The following is an 11,839-nucleotide window of genomic DNA, read 5'->3' on the forward strand; positions in this document are numbered from 1 at the left end:
TTTCTGTACAATTAATTAATTTCATTTATTATTTACATCGACGTTCCTACAAAAGAAACATTACCTTATTACGTATACTTCAGAAATTTAAAGATGTGAAAGTAATTGCTGATTAAGTTATTAGTGAAAGAAGATATAATACAGCAGTAATAAGATATCATTGTCTAGAGTAGTTTTGTGCAATGACCTAATGAACTGCACGGCAATTTTTGAAAATGACTTGTAATAATTTGCGCGTTCACTTCATCCAAATTATGTATCATAAAATACAATGAGAAGTGCAAGGGAAAAGTGTGCAGTTGAAAGCTTGTCGTTCAACTGATTAGGTAAGTTTTCAAGGTAAATTTAATCATTAACAATGAGAGTTCTGAAAGAATATGACAAAAGTGAGATTGAATGACAGAGCACAGTTTGTTATAGCTGAAAAATAGTAATGTGGGCGATAAATAAGCGAGCGCGAGCGGTAGGCGCCGGAAGCCATGTGGCACACGAGGCCGAGTGGATTGGGCGCTGGCGGCCGGGCCATTGTGCAGCACGCGGCGCGAGGGAGCCACGCGTTGGCGCAGTTGGGTGCCATTTATCGATCGCAGAGTGCGCGACTCCGCGGTGCCATATTCCTTGCTATAAATGCACACGCCACTGGGAGACCTATCGGATGCCTGGTAGCACGCCTTACGCCTCGCCTTGCCGCCGCTTTTCGTTCTCGCTAACGCCACGCTTGCATTACAAGCTCTCGCCAGTTCACCTACGTCCATTCGACTATCAAGCCCGCGTGAGCCATTTCCTCCGCTCGACTTTGTGCCAAGCACGCTTTCGAGCGACCTGAGGTAAGTTCAACAACGTGACAATTGTCACGCAAATATTTGTGCAAACACAACGGGCCGCTGCTATTGCGCTCTTTATCCGAATTCACTAATTCGCGAGTGATGCGCGATAAGTAGGTTACAGCAAAAAACATGTTTGCATTATCAAAGCCAACGTTTGGGGTTATTGTAACGCTTGAGCTTAACATATAGGCTTTTTTCTTGCTTATTTCCAGAACGCCAGACATTTTAATCAGTTCGTGGATTTGTTGCGATGTATTTTAGAGGACATTTATCGAAACTAATTGTAGCGTTCAAAAGTATAGTTTGGAGCGTGTTTTGATATGAAAAAACCATGGAAACATGCACGCACATTAACGCAAAAAACTCATCCACTTCGTTTCCAAATTACGTTACCATAGGTAGCATTTCATACAGTTTTCATAGTACTTGTGGCTAAATTGCATAACAATCCAAAGAAAAATTAATTTTAATTATATTATATTTTTTTCGATCATCAGTCCATGACATTTCTACCGATGTGCTTTGAAATGAATTCGTGGAGTTCATTTATGCATTAATCGAGAAGTTAATTGTTCAACGCTAATCATACTATTCTCGGTCCCTTTTTACCAATAGGGTCCACGGTGATGATGCCTTGCATGGATAGTACCAGACTATTACGATCAGCTCAGGGGGTCTAGGTGACCGATTTTCATTTCATGAAACTTCGTATTGACCATATATTAATGAACTTCAGTAAAAATTTTGAATCGATCCACAATTTCAAACAATTAATTCATTTTATGAATTAATTAATTATGAATTAACTGTATGAAAACTTTTCAAAAATGTATAATTTCGTTACCGTTAAGCTATATTAATATCAGTTTCGTTTAAATAATCGTAAAACCATGAACTATCAAAATTTCAATGTGAAAACACCTTTTCAACGAATATTATCTGTTATAAACAAATGGCTATATCTGATGAAATGTATTTTTTATTTTCGAAAGATTTTTTCTGTCGGAATCTGATGGCTTTTCTATAAGAATAAACATTTAAATAAATAAAGCGTGCATTGTATTAAGAAGCATTACTGAATGACAGCGACCCCCCCCCCCCCCCCCCCTTCCTGCAAGGGCGCAACATGTCTATAGACCGACTGCCCCGTCACACCGGCTGCCTGACCTTCGTTACCTGACTGAATTGATGGGTGGTGTTGAATGAGCATTTAGCATTTATCCCATGGTTTCCTACGGCAATACATTATTTGCAGAGATTCTTAAGAAAAATGTCAGGTCAACTAGACAGTCAGTGTACCGACTATATAGTTGACGAGCGGACTACCTGCCCCATCAATTGGCCAATTCGTGTGGATCGATGTTAGCCTTGGGACTAGCTATAAATCCGGTCTGTAAATATCTAGGACAAAGCTGCATCTGCTAGGGAAAGTTAGCTTCCACAACCCGTATTGTCTTTTCCGACGCTACGTTATATGATCTGTGATCGTCCGTGAGAGCAAACGATGGTATTCTTGTGTTATGTCTTACATATCAAACATCGCACTCGATTCAACTTTGATAGTTGAAAAGATTAAATTGAAGAGAAGATACGCTGATTGTTTAGGTAGACAGGATATCGAATTAATACATAGTTTGACGTTTGAATTAAATGAAAACTGTTATATATACCAGATTTTAAATTCTCACTATACGCAAAACAATTGTATAACATTAAATGCTCAGCATCGGTCAATATTAATTGCCAAATAAGTATCCAACTAAGTTACCACTTAGATTCAGTAACAGTTTCAAATCTTATGATGTATAGAGAGCAACTTGTGAGGTGTTTAGCTGTAGATCATGGGTAGCGCACCAAATTGGTTTCTCCTTTTTGTTTCTCTAAGTAAATCGTATCGGCAGTTGGATCGGTCACTTCACTTTAATTTAAACATATGAATCTATATAATTTCAAATTATTTGTGGGATATCACTCTATATTAATAGATATATTATTTTAACAAAAATACTGTAAATTAATGTAGTTTTGGCTAATTCGACGCAGCACTTTTCTTAAAATAATTATCAAAATTTTTTCATTGTTAATGACGTTTATTTGGAGCTATAGTTTATAATAAAAATATCTAATCAATGTATATATTAATTTTTTTATTACTCCTGGATTATTTATAATCTGTAATACATAAGTAAACTTGGTTGCAATTTAGATATAGATTACATGAGTTTAACTCGGAGAATTCGTTGAGCACTCTGTCCTAGTTTTAATTTATGCTAGTTTTTGTTTGATTTTTTTTCTAGCTATGATCTCGTCAATTCATGCTTAAGTCATGTCTTCGTGATGGTTATTTTCAGAAATTCGTTTATAAGTTTAGTTGGATGGTTTTCTAGCCTGGATTTATATTTTGTATAGAAGTTCTTTATTTCTTATTCTACTAATGAAATTTGTAGATCATTTCTGATGATTTCGGTTGAAACAAACCACGGTGCTCGTACTATTTTACGTAGGACTTTTGATTGAAATCTTCTATTATCCAGTATTTCTATGTTTGAATTTAAAAAAGTGCCCCATAATTGTTTTCCGTAAGTTCAAACGGGTATTGCTTTGTATAGTAGAACTTTTTTTTCTGTTAATAGTTTCGATATGTCTGTGATAAGCAAGTACATTTTTCTCCCTTTGAGCCCTAACTGTTTGCATTTTGTAAAAATGTGCTGTTTTCCGTTAGTCTGATTTGTACGCTGATATCTTTCCAAAGTGTAAATGTTGTTTGTATTGATTTGTATTCATTAACTGTGATTAATTTAGCCATGAATTTAGCCAATTTATGTAAATGTTTGTCTAGGTAGTTTTGGATGATTTCTGTTGCTATTTTAAGATCAAGATATGACGTTAGTATAGCTATATCGTCTGCATACGTTGCTGTTATAATGTTGGACGTTTTAGGTAAATCCGAAGTGTATAACAGGTACAATGTCGGGATAAAACACTTCCCTGTGGTACTCCTGCGTTAATTATATGTTGCTATCGTGTGTTACTGTTTATTTTAACGTGAAATGCTCCGTTTTTAAGATATGAATGTAACAGGTGGTAGTGTTGCTTGAGAAAAAATCCATTGAGTTTGTGTGTTGCTTGAGAAAAAATCCATTGAGTTTGTGTAGCATTCCTTTGTGCCAAACTTTATCAAATGCTTATGCTACGTCTAGAAATAAGCCTGTACAGTATTGTTTTTCTACGATAGCTTTCCTAGCAGCTGTCACTATTCTATTTAATTGTTCGATTGTAGAATGTTTGCTGTTTTTAATTATTGGGTTGATTCTAGTTAATATTAATTTTTCCAGAATTTTTGATAATATTGATAATAGACTTATCGGTATGCATGAAGTAATCAGTTTAATATCCTTTCCAGGCTTGGGTATTAAGATAATCTTAGCTATTTTCCATTGTGTGGGAAAGTAACTTTGGCGTAAACATACGTTAAAAATTATAGTTATGAGGTGAATTGCTTTTAATGGCAACTGCTTTATCATTTTATCAAAGCCAGGACCTTTTTCTGACTTTATGTTGTTAATTAGTTGTAACAAATGTAAGTTGTAAATAAAATTATAATAAATGTATATGTTCAGGAAACAAATGTAAGTGAAAAGTATAAAAATCACTTTTATTGTTGAATGAATGTCGATGTCTTTTCTTTAACGCCTACGAATTATCCTGCTTTTTCATTCATTCAATTCATAATAAATTAATGAGAAACGCCTCGAACTATTAACTGGCGTCAATTTGGTGAATATGTTAGTTGCTTTGTTAAATTACTCTATTACTAATCATGTACATAAGTGCTGTCATATAAGCCACGTAACTACCTTTGAGATAAACGAAGTTGGGGAGAAATTGTAAGGAATGGCTCTGGAAATGTTATACGAAAACTGCGAGTGGTTAGCAAAGATAGAAGAATGTAATAACAAATCTACGCAATTATGTTTCCATTAAAAAAAACAATTCCTAATGACAAATACCTCAAATTTGATGTTCTCTGAACTACGTGAGTACTGTAATAGTTGGATGTTAAAAAAGATTTTTCCATTTGTTAGCAAAAAATCCGTGCAATTTTTTGTGCTTTCGATTTTTCGATCAGATCCTCCTATCATTATCAAATAATTATTTTCTTTTTGCGTTATATATATTCCGGGTGGCAGAGTTGTGGAGTAGAGGTGTAGTGACAGATGCGCGGATTCGCTCGTTTATTTTACTATGCCAACCGGAATACCGCAAAAACAAAATATTTAATAATGATTGGAGGATCTCATTAAAAAACTGAAAGCACAAAAATATTGCGTAAATTTTTTACTAACGAATGGAAAAATTCTTAACATCCACCTATGATAGCACTCACGAATTTGCAGAACACTGAATTTGAGGTATTTGACATTAGGAATTTTTTTTCCAATGAAAACCTAATTGCGTGGATTTGTTAATGGATTTTCCTATTATTGCCAATCACTGTTAGTTTTTCTATAATCTTTCCGATTCCTTGCAATTTTTTCCATTTTCCTTTTTCTCTACCTTTTAATTAATCAGATTAGGTCGTGGAAGTTAGCTCCTAAAAATCAATTTTTTCGATTTTTTGGAAAAATGATTAATGCACTCGATTCCACGTCAATTCATTGAATGAAAGTTCAACAGGTATTTGTTTTCTCGTCGCCGATTTTTATGATTAAAATGCAATTTTCGATTTAGAGGCTGAAGCTCAGTCCGCATATTTAGATTAAATCAATATTTAATAATAATGCGCTTTTGAATAAAAATAAAAATATCAATCGATTTCGCGCTCAATGCAGAATCAACCCTTGTAATTACATTCATGAAAATGCGAAGGGTTTATTAAATAATGATAAAAATTCAACTGGCAGTGATTTTCAATCAACTATCATTAAAATTGTGGTGGCTCCCAAAGACCATCACGGACGCACAATGGCGCTGCGGTCAGTATAGTACAGTGTATATCACTTATTTAAAGTCACATCAATTGACAATTATATAATTATATAAAAATAAAAAATCAACGGAGAACTTAAACGTTATAGTATTATGCTGCCTACATAATAATATAACTTGGAACGTAAACTAATAAGCACATAAATTACGATACCGACTGCAACGCCATCTGTGCGCCCACGACAGCGCCCTGAAAGCCGCTTCAATTTGAATAATAGCCGATTGACAACCACTGGTACTTGATATTTTATTGTTATTTAATCAATCCTTGATATTCGCATAGATTGATGACCGTTGATTCTGCACGTGGAATTAATTGAGTTTATTACTTTTATTTAAAAGCGCATTATTATTGAATATTGACTCAATCGAAAATAGCAATTTAATCATTGAAAGCGGTGACGAGCAAACAAATATCTGTTGAATTTTCTTTTAATTAATTGATGCGGAATCGATTGCACTAATTTCTTTTTCGAAAAGTCGAAAAAATTTATTTTTAGAGGTTAACTTTAACGACCTTATCAGATCATGAATAAAATATCTTCGCTAACAAATCCATCCCTAATATAGAGAACTTTTTGCAGGGTTGATTGTGTGTTATTAATTTGCACCAATTAATCAGTATTTTGCTTCACAATGGGGACAGAAGTGACTGATAATATGATTGTAAGCGTAAAAGAAGAAAGGATCGAAGAGTCCGAAGTTCCTGAGGTATACTTTAGTTCAAGCATAGATGTATAGTTGATTATTTCGATTATAATAATTAAACATTAAACGTTTAAGTATTATAGATAATACCTTTTTGCAATTTCATCAAGAATTAATAAGATGTACCTACTTATAAGCTAACCTACTTTTTTTTTCTTTGTTAATATTTTTCAACTTTGATCAAAACAAGTTATGTGTGGTAATGTAAAATGAAATAACAAAAATATTATAGTTTTAATAGTAAATAACACTATGAATATTTGGTTTTTTTTGAATAATCATAGAAATTTGAATATTTTCAAAATTGATAAAACGTTACAAGTAATTTAAATAGTTTAATAGTGTTGAAAAGTAATCTAATAAAGATTGAATCAAACGTGGAAGTAACGCTTTGTCGAAATATATTTAAGTAATAACAGTCACTAAATAATTATCTTAGCCTACTTTCATTCATACGAAACATTAAGTTTAACTAGTAGAAATGCGAGTGACGCAGCTGTTAATCATAGTCAATAATGAAAGACTTTGTGCTAAACGTTACAGTTAGTTATCTCCAACAAGGGTGGCCCGAAGTTAATCTACCAAGGTTTCATGTATACATTGCACAAGAAATCATCGCAAAGCATCCGTTGGCGCTGCGTTTTACGAACACACCAGTGCCGCGGTAGCCTCATTACAAATCTCGAGTGTAGAATACCTTACGTGCGAATGTCTCACGACCATCCGACTGATTATGCAGCGGTTGAAATCGCCAGACAACGCTATAGAACTTTCGGTGAACCACTTCACCATTGGCTGCATAATTCCGGTATGCTTTTCGACAATAATTCATTGTTATTTTATTTTTGCTCTAATAGTTTTTACTTGTGCGAGAGTTTTCAAAGGAATAACAAAGTTATCCGTATTAAATATATATATATATATATATATATATATATATATATATATATATATATATATATATATATATATATATATATATATATATATATATATATATTGACGCACTGAATTCAAATTGAAAGTGGAAATTACTTTGACTAGAGTTTTTAATCAAGAAAAAAGGCTTGGATTTTTCTAATTATCCGAATCTTTTCACGATTAAAATGGAGCTTGAGCACAATGAAGCAAGTTTTTATCCAAAGTTCGGCTTACACAAAAGAATGTTATAATTTTGTTTTTTTCAATATGTCGCTGACGAAATATTATCTGACGGAAAATAGAATGCTGCACGTGCAATTTTCATCTGCAAACAAAATTTTTTTCTCGAAATTACAGATGGAGCTTCTGCTGTTACTGCAAAGAGGAGATCTGCAAATAACGCTCCTCCTCGACGCGGCGTTAAGACTTCGGCAAATGGTGAGTCGTTCATAACTAAATAGAAAGTGCGTAAATAGAAAGTTTGTAAATAATTTTTCGCAATCATTAAGTTGACATTCATCTTGAAAACGTAAAATGAAGCCTTTTGGATTGACATGCACGCGAAAATTAATAGTATCGCACAAATAAAAATAAAGTAGTATTAACAGCGTTGATACCTTTGAAAGATTCGAAAGAAAAACGCGCGTAACTGGTGCTCAGGTGCTATCGATTCAAGCCAATCGATATTCACATGCTATCCCTTTAAATGCCGTTCGATCACGAATGATCGGACATTTTGTTGACAACTATCTGTTAAATGCAATTCGCGTTGACTCGTGTTACGTCATTAACCTTGCGTCAGTCTTGAAAGCTCCACATTGTCGTGGCAGCAAGCCATTAAGTATAAAGTCAATGTAAAACACAAGTTAGCGGAACAAGGAGCGTTCGCGAGTTGGTTTTTTATATTTGTTCGTCGATTCGTTGAGACGCGCAAACATTCTATGCATACGCGGGAACGGCTCAATATTTCCATTTCCTTCCGAAAGATTTCTCATGACTAGGACAAACGTGTTATTTCCGCATTGCTGAAAATAAAAATATTTTGTCGAGAAGACTGCAAGTAATGACAGCGAGTGTCGATAGGAACGTCCGACTGGCGGGTGCACATTTTGGGCAAGCAAGATCGCCGTTATCGATTGAAAAACTGCGGAAACGTCGCAACGATCAAGTGGCGAAGAAAGTCGAATGTTTTTCCCGAGGAGCCTATGGTTCGGCGCTAAGAAAGAAGCAACGAGAAAACAAGGAGGGCCGCGTCGACCTTGGAGTCGCGTAGAGTCGGTGGGACGCGGACGCGAATCGCGTTGTATCGCGATCGAGCGATCGACGCGGAACAGCCGCTCGCGCGCGCGCGGCGAGCCCCGCGCAGCGTGCAAAAAGCGCGCGGACGCGCCGAACCGATCCCCCAATCGCGCTTGCGCCACTATTACAGCGCGCGCACAGCTGCCTGGAAAAGAAAGAAGAAAGAGCGAAAGGGAGGGAGCAAGGGGACGATCGATTCGCGACTACATATATACCTGCAGCTCGATGTACTCGGCCCGGTTAGTACGTCGATCGAGTCGCCGCAGCAGCCAGAGCACGCGTCTCTTTTATCTTCATCTCGCGCGCGCATGACGCAAGTGTGCGCGGGGGATGGGCCATTCGCCAATCGCCATGCCGTGTGTGTGTGCGCGCGCGTGCGATGAAACGTCTCGACGTTGTTGCTCGCGCCGGACGCAGCTACGAGTCCTTTGTTGCACGGTGCTTTAGCTTTCTCTTTCTATCGCTCTGCTACGAAATCTTCTCCATCGCTGTCTCTTTGTGCGTCTGCTAGACGCCGTCGAGTCGCTGTGACGAGCGACGGCGGAGCGAATCGGCAACTGGAAGGACGCCTTGCTCGCGCATACGCCAAATTCCAGCTGCACTCACACCCCTTCCCGACGCTCAGACTGAGTCGAGTGTTTGTTTCGACGCTGCGACAATAGAGAGGAGAGAGAGCCAGTGAGACATAAAACGCGTGGCTCGAGCGTGCGACACACTCACATGCATACGTGTAATAGGGCAAGAAATATGCACGGACGAGCGAAGCGCGAACGAGAGTATGAAAAGAGAGAGAGAGAGAGAGAACGTCGCGCTCAAATATAAGAGCGGATAACGGCTAGGAGCTGTACTCGAGCGCGCGCCTTTCCGATACGATCCGAGGGTGCAATCGCAGTTGCCTTCGTCGCTCGAACTGGACGCCATTCGATGTTTAACCCTATCCCAGTCGTCCTTACAACGATCGATCGTTGTATCATACGTCTTTTCGGATCCGAGCGTTATCGCCTTATGTCGTTACGTCACCGACTCCGCAGTACGAGCGATTCCGAAAACGCGCTTGTTGATCGTTTGTTATTTTACATCGAGATCCGCGCGTCACTTTGATTGTCAAACTGCTGCATTGTTCGCGCAGTTTTTTTTTTTTCCCAAACAATCGGACTGTCAGCGTCCGTGAGCCGACAGCTTTTTTTCTAATGGCAGCTCGCTCGCGATCTTCTCTCGTCGAGACGTTACTCAACGCGCGCCGCGGGGATTCTCCAGTTACTCTTAACGATTCATTGTTGTTCGCGAGTTGGAATCCGTCGAAGCGATTATGGAAGTTGGTTACTCCGACATATGTGCTCTGCGGTAGGAAACGCTACTTCCGCTTTTATCGAAAAACCGCGCGGCCGCATATTTGCCGAACAGTTTGTCGAGTGACGCCAAGCGGTGAGGAGCGACGCCAACGATTTTTCCAAAATGGACGGTACTCGATCTCCCGAGCGGAGTCTTTGATTCGGACGGCTTGTCGCTGCAGCGGACGACGAGGAAGCGACGACAGCAATTAAGCCAATAGAACGTGCAAACGGCTGAAATTGCACGCTGTCGCGCCGAGCCAGTGATGGTCAAACGAGAGGCAAGCCTTGCGTAGCGTGGTGAGTCATCGTTAAAATCGGTTGGCTCGAGATTTACCGATGCCGACGCGGCCGGCAGCTCGTCTCGGAGGAGAGAAATAAAATGGCCGAGTCGCGCTCGCGCGACGCGGACAGAGCCTAAAAATAGGAGAGAGAAGAAAGCTCGGCGGGCACACGGGAAAAGGGAAAAGGGACAAGGGAAAAAAAGCAGCGGCGAATACAAGCGACGAGCGCGAGAGAAGCGGACGCGTAGCGATCGCCCGCCGCGGCGACGGAGGCGAGAGAGAAAGAGATCGACAATGGCATACCGGAAGAGAAAACGGTAGCATCTGGTGCGTGGTCGGTGCTGCAGGCGGGCGTATCGGCCAATCACAGCGGCGGCGCGGAGCGAAGTCGAGGAGGACCGGCTAGGTGGCGGCTGAACTGAACTGAACGCCGCACATGCGCACGGCGTCTGCGCGCGGCGGCAGCGAGCCAGAGAGCTCCCGAGCCGCTCGGCCGCGCCGCCACCGATTTCGATTTTAGTCGTCGCCGGGTTCGGCTAGGGGGCAGAAATCGCTCTCCGCGCGCTCTCACGCTCCACCGCTCGGCTTGCAACGCCCTTCCTTCCTCCGCCGCCGCTTGCCTACGCGTCGCCACGCTCGTAGCAGCCGATCCCCGATCCGAGGACGCCTCAGCCACGGCAAACCAACCTATCCTACTGTCTGCATATCTGAATCATCGCTCGCACCGTGGGACGCAGAATAGGTACACCAAACTCATACGATTACCAATCCGCGAAGAGCACGAGAGCGAGAGGGGAGGGGGCAGTAGTTTCGCTTAGCTTTTGTTTGGTACGAATCGGCTAGTTCAGTTTGGCCGATCTATTCGTGCTCTCTTTATCTCTCTCTCTCTCTCTCTCTCTCTCCCTCCGTCTATCCCTCGGCGGTTGAGCAGGCAGAGCAAGCGAGGCAGCGTGCATTTGTAGGTACAGCAGCTCAGCGGCCTGTCTAGCGAGTAAATCTGGAGGGACGGATATAGCACGCGAACGGGCGCGCGCGCGAGGAGAGGGGAAGGAACACCTGGTGGAAAATCGATCGCGCGCCTTCTCGCTCTCTCTCTCTCTCCCTCTCTCGCTCGCCGTCTCTCCGTCTCTGTCCCGCTCTCACCCTCGGCGGCGGCGGCGGCGGCGGCGGCGGCGGCGGCGGCGCGCGCAAGCAAACAACGGTTCTCGATTTTCCGGAGCGCCGCGAGCTGTTGGCGCCGTTCGCGCGCGCCATCGGCGGAGCCGGAGCTGGCGAGCCCCGCGCCGCGCCGTTTGGCACGGCGACGCGGAGAGGAGGGGCAGTCTGCGCGCGTGTGCTCGCTCTGGAGCAGGCATCTGCGCCGACGGGAGAGCGAGAGAGAGAGAGAGAGAGACGAATCGGTCGATAGGGAGACGCGCGCGCTCTCTCGCTCGCAGTGCTCCGCATGCATGTATGCGCGAAAATCCTCGCCGAACCGCGA

At 40.9% G+C, this 11,839-nt stretch overlaps 1 protein-coding gene across 1 annotated transcript; it reads left to right on the forward strand.

Moving 5' to 3' along the window:
- Nucleotides 1–659: 659 nt before the first annotated feature.
- On the forward strand, nucleotides 660–7,906 carry LOC131668673 (FLYWCH-type zinc finger-containing protein 1). Its single transcript, XM_058943028.1, has 4 exons — nucleotides 660–827; nucleotides 6,401–6,527; nucleotides 7,068–7,332; nucleotides 7,803–7,906. The coding sequence occupies exons 2-4, from the start codon at nucleotides 6,453–6,455 to the stop codon at nucleotides 7,904–7,906; spliced, it is 444 nt and encodes a 147-aa protein (XP_058799011.1). The 5' UTR covers nucleotides 660–827; nucleotides 6,401–6,452.
- Nucleotides 7,907–11,839: the final 3,933 nt, after the last annotated feature.

This window comes from Phymastichus coffea, unplaced genomic scaffold (assembly GCF_024137745.1).
Source record: "Phymastichus coffea isolate CEN01 unplaced genomic scaffold, Cenicafe_Pcof_1.1 PCOF00082, whole genome shotgun sequence".
Lineage (NCBI taxonomy): Eukaryota > Metazoa > Arthropoda > Insecta > Hymenoptera > Eulophidae > Phymastichus > Phymastichus coffea.

Excerpts from the sequence above, each read along its gene's own strand:
- LOC131668673 (XM_058943028.1), top strand. The coding sequence starts at position 6,453 with ATGGGGACAGAAGTGACTGATAATATGATTGTAAGCGTAAAAGAAGAA. Across the intron at positions 6,528-7,067 it reads AAGAGTCCGAAGTTCCTGAG|TTAGTTATCTCCAACAAGGG; the intron begins GTATACTTTAGT and ends TAAACGTTACAG. Across the intron at positions 7,333-7,802 it reads CCATTGGCTGCATAATTCCG|ATGGAGCTTCTGCTGTTACT; the intron begins GTATGCTTTTCG and ends TCGAAATTACAG.